This window comes from Chrysochloris asiatica, unplaced genomic scaffold (assembly GCF_000296735.1).
Source record: "Chrysochloris asiatica unplaced genomic scaffold, ChrAsi1.0 scaffold00040, whole genome shotgun sequence".
NCBI lineage: Eukaryota > Metazoa > Chordata > Mammalia > Afrosoricida > Chrysochloridae > Chrysochloris > Chrysochloris asiatica.
In genome coordinates this window covers 16406805-16410979 of record NW_006408558.1, presented here as the reverse complement: position 1 = coordinate 16410979, position 4175 = coordinate 16406805, and the positions used below count along the sequence as shown (strand labels likewise).

The 4175-nt window shown below is 57.8% G+C and overlaps 1 protein-coding gene across 1 annotated transcript in view; it reads right to left on the bottom strand.

The window, feature by feature from the left end:
• Window positions 1-2044: 2044 nt before the first annotated feature.
• MRGPRF (MAS-related GPR, member F) overlaps window positions 2045-4175 on the bottom strand; it is a 6464-nt gene continuing 4333 nt past the window's right edge. The window contains exon 2 of the mRNA XM_006861048.1: window positions 2045-3028. Coding sequence (XP_006861110.1) covers window positions 2045-3028 — 984 coding nt within the window. The remainder of the gene's footprint in view (window positions 3029-4175) is intronic.

Here is a 4175-nt window from a genome sequence, read left to right as displayed (position 1 = left end):
AATCACAGTGCATTAGAAGGGTGCAGAGGTGGGGAGATTTGGGCCCTATGTGGGTAGAAAATGTTCTGGTCTGAGGCTGGCAAAGGGCCACTGGGGCCCCTTGAACCTCACTTCTAGCAACTCATCTTGCCCTCAGGAGCTTGTGGGAAGCTGTCCTGCAGGAGGATGGCGCCTACTGCCCGGTGCAGCTCACACCTGCTCCCAGGCCCTGAGGGTACCTCTGCCCTGAGCCTAGGGGAGTCTGCCAGAGGAGCCTCACTACCTTCTGAGATGACCCACCTGGTCTCTCAGAGTCCCTATAGGTAGTGCTGGGTGTGACAGCCCCATCTCTGCTCCTGGGATTCGTTGACTGGCTTTGTGGGGTGGGATGGGGATCACAACCCTGGACTCACAGAGGTCCTCACGTTCGTGGAGAAGCGACCTTGCTGGGACCATTCCAGCAGTGGGGGCCAGTGACTGGGAGTGGACAGGAGGCATGGGAGCTGGTGCCATCGGGGGTAAGGCCAGGGGAGCTCCAGGTCTGTGGGGAGAATGCCCACGTGGGGCTGGAGGCAGAGTATGAGGTCCAGTGAAGACAGGACCCTCCCTCATCCCCGGGCCCTCTGCGGAGAAGGGTGAGTGAGGCCCAACAGTCACGTGTTCAGACCCCAGCGCCTCTGCCCTGTTCTCTCACTCTCTCTCAGGCTCCTGGTATGAGCAGGCTACCTCAGGGGGCCTGGGCCCCCGTGCTGGATACCAGGAGCCTGAGATGGGCTTCTCTTGTGGGGCTGGTGGAGCAGGGTGCAGCCAGGCACCTTCCAGCTCTGTTGTGGCTGACACTGCTGTCCTGAGAGATGGCCCCAGGCCCTGCTGGGGAGGAAGTGAGTGAGATAGAGGGAGACCAGCCCCTGCTCAGGGTCTTGGTCCAGGGTGTCTCAGAGCAGAAGGACCATCTGGACGGGGGGGGGTCCCGTTCCCTGTAAGGAGGAGGTGGGTGATGGTGACACTCAGGCTGGGGTAGAAAGAGCACGGGCACAAATTCACAGGGGCTACATGAACTGACCACCACGCCCACTGGCTGAGGAGTAGCTGGACCCCACTAGGATGGGGAGCAGGCACACCGGAGTGGACAGGCCACAGAAAGGGCAGGAGCGTGCAGGAAGTTGACAGAACCACTGGGGGCAGCAGTGGATTTCAGGGTCCAGGTGGGCTGCATGCACAGACTGGCTACTCGGGGACCCCAGACACCCTGGGACACCCTCCCTGTAGGACAGAGTGACCAGAGACAGGACAGGACCCTGCCTGCTTTGAGATATAAAATGTTTATTAATACACATTTGACTTGTCTTTTATAAAACTTCCTTTGGCTGCACCGGGCCACTGCGCTTGGAAGAGGGCTCCCAGGGCCTGTCCAGGAAGCAACCTGGAGTCCAGAGGCTCGGCTGAGGGGCACTGTGGATGGCCCCAGGTGGGCACCAGCTGGGTCACATTTGTCCTTGGAGGCCATCCAGCTTGTTCAAGCCCCAGGGTGGGGACAGGAATGTCTCATTAATGGGTCCCTGGGGGTTTTCAGGCAGACAAAGCTAGGAGGGGGCTCACTGAACCCCTCCACGCAGCACTTTCTGCTCAGGTGTTGCTCTGAGCAGGTGGAGTTAGAGCAGGGGCCCAGACAAACAGAGGGACGAAAATCTGACCGGACAGGGGCGGCACTGGTTGTACCATTTCCAAAGGGGCAGCAGGTGATGGACTGGATGGTCCAGCCTCTTCCCACTGCCTAGCCTGAGGCTAGACGGGGGTCTGCCACTTGGACTAACTTCCATACAGAGAGACCTGGCTTTCGGGGAGCCTGAAGGGACCACAGGGTGTGTTTACTAAGACCACTCAGTCCCTCAGCCACTCTGGAGCCTCCAGTCCCGGGGAGGGAGTCATGGGGGCCAGACACATAACTTTCTCCTTGCAGGTGGGCTCCTCTGGGTCAGCAGTCCTGTTCCTGTCTGGTGGTGGGAGGTTCTCAGGGGCTCCCCCAGGACTCACCCTGCCCCTAGTCCTCTCCAGGTGCTACCTCTCAGGAGGGGTACCCAGGGGGAGCCTGCATCTCCATGGTGACCGTGTTGGGTGTGCCGCTTCCTGTCTCGCCCAGTTCGGCCCCATCTCGCAGGGCCCGCTGGAAGACCACCCTCAGCGGTTCCCACAGCCTCTGCGACTTGTCCCTTCCAGCCAGGAAGTAGACGACAGGCTTGGCGCTGCTGTTGATGCAGAGACACAGGTCGGTGACGTATTCAGGGAAGGGCGCCGGAATCCGGAAGACCCAGAAGAGGAACCAATCAATACCCAGGTAGATGGAGGATACGAGGAAGACACCCACCATGGCCAGGATGACGTGGTTGAGTTTGGCGGAGCGTTGGCGTCGCCGGGTCCGGCACTCAACGTGCAGGATGAGGGCCAGGCAGGGCAGTACCATGAGTGGGCAGTACACCAGGAAGACCAGGATGCCCAGGAAGACGTCCATGTGCATGCAGGCCTGCCCTGCGGCCTCGCGGCCCAGGAAGACGCAGAAGTAGTTGTGGATGCTGGTGACCAAGAGTGACAAGACCCAGAGCAGGGCAGCCACCACGGCCGACAGGCGTCTGGAACGCTGGCGCCAGTACCAGGTGGGGAAGATGACGGACAGGCAGCGCTCTGTGCTGACAGCCGGCAGGAGGCTCACCCCAGCCAGGAAGGTGCACAGCCCCAGGGCCTGGGACACCACCCGCACGTAGTCTGCAAAGGTGCCCAGGAAGCCCCCTGTGTTCAGGGTGGACAGTACAGCCTTGCTGAAGAGGTAGCCCCCGTCAGCGCCGGCCAGGTGCAGGAAGTAGATGGAGAAGGGGCTGCTCTTGATGGAGAAGCCGAAGAACCAGAGCACCAGCCCGTTGCCTACCAGGCCGCACAGGCAGAACAGCAGGAAGATGTAGTGTACGATGACCGGTGGCGGCAACAGCGCCAACTGGTCGATGGTCAGGAAGCCGCGGCTGTACAGCTCCGGGGCCTCACTCACGCCGGGGCACACCTGTTCAGGGACAGAGGGGAGACACCCGGTGATGCTGGCGGGGCTCCTGAGTGGAGACTCAGGGTGGGCCAGGTTCTGGAGGACCACCAACTCTGGAGCAATGAATTGACTCTAACTTGGTGGCGTCCACAGTTAAGGACTCCATGCTGAGCTGAAAGGTTGTTGGTTTGAACCCACCCAGAGGCACCTCCCAGAACAGGCCTGGCATCTGTTCAGCGTGATGTGGGGTTGCCGTGAGTCAGAATCGATTCAAGGGCATCAAGAACGGAGCAGAAATGACCTCTGACCTCACACCATTCTAACTAATTATCCCAGCGTCTAGGACCCTCGGCATGAAATGGAGTATCTTCTGCAGTGGTGGGAAACAAGGCTCCGGCTACCCACCAGCCAGAAGAGACGCTGATTTTTATCTTTCCTTGTCGTAAGAGAGAAATGCACCATGAGCAACCTTTCCAGAAGAAACAAGATGAATGAGACAGAGCAGAGACCCATGGGGCTGGCTGTAAGCAGATGGTTATATCCTGGATCACAGTAGCGGTCATAAAGCACACCACTGTGAACTCAACATCACGTGTGATTTTCTGAATGTGGTCCTTGTACTGGAGTTCTGGTCAGGTTCTGTTCTTGTTGCTAAGAGCTGATGAGTCGATTCCAACTCATTGCAACTCGATATATAGGCTTTCCCAGGAGTGGCTGGTAGATTTGAATCATTAACTTTCACATAGCTGTCCAATGCTTATCCTACAGAATCTCGCCAGAACTCCTTGTTCTTGTTAAGTGCTGATGAGTCGATTCTGACTCACAGCGACCCTGTCTAGGGTTTCCGAGGAGCGGCTGGTGGGTTTGAACCGCCCTCCTTGTGATCCAGTGCTTATCCCACAGCGCCACACCAGGGCTTCCAAAATCCACAGCTGCTAACTCGATTCTGACTCATAGCACCCCTAGAGGACAGAATAAAACTACCCCATAGGGTTTCCAAGGCTGTTATCTTTATGGTGTGCGACAAGGTTGTGTTCTTTCACCATACTTATTCAACCTGTATGCTGAGCAAAGAATCCGAGAAGCTGGGTTCTATGAAGAAAAACGTGGCATCAGGATTGGAGGAAGACTCATTAACAACCTGCGATATGCAGATGATACAACCTTG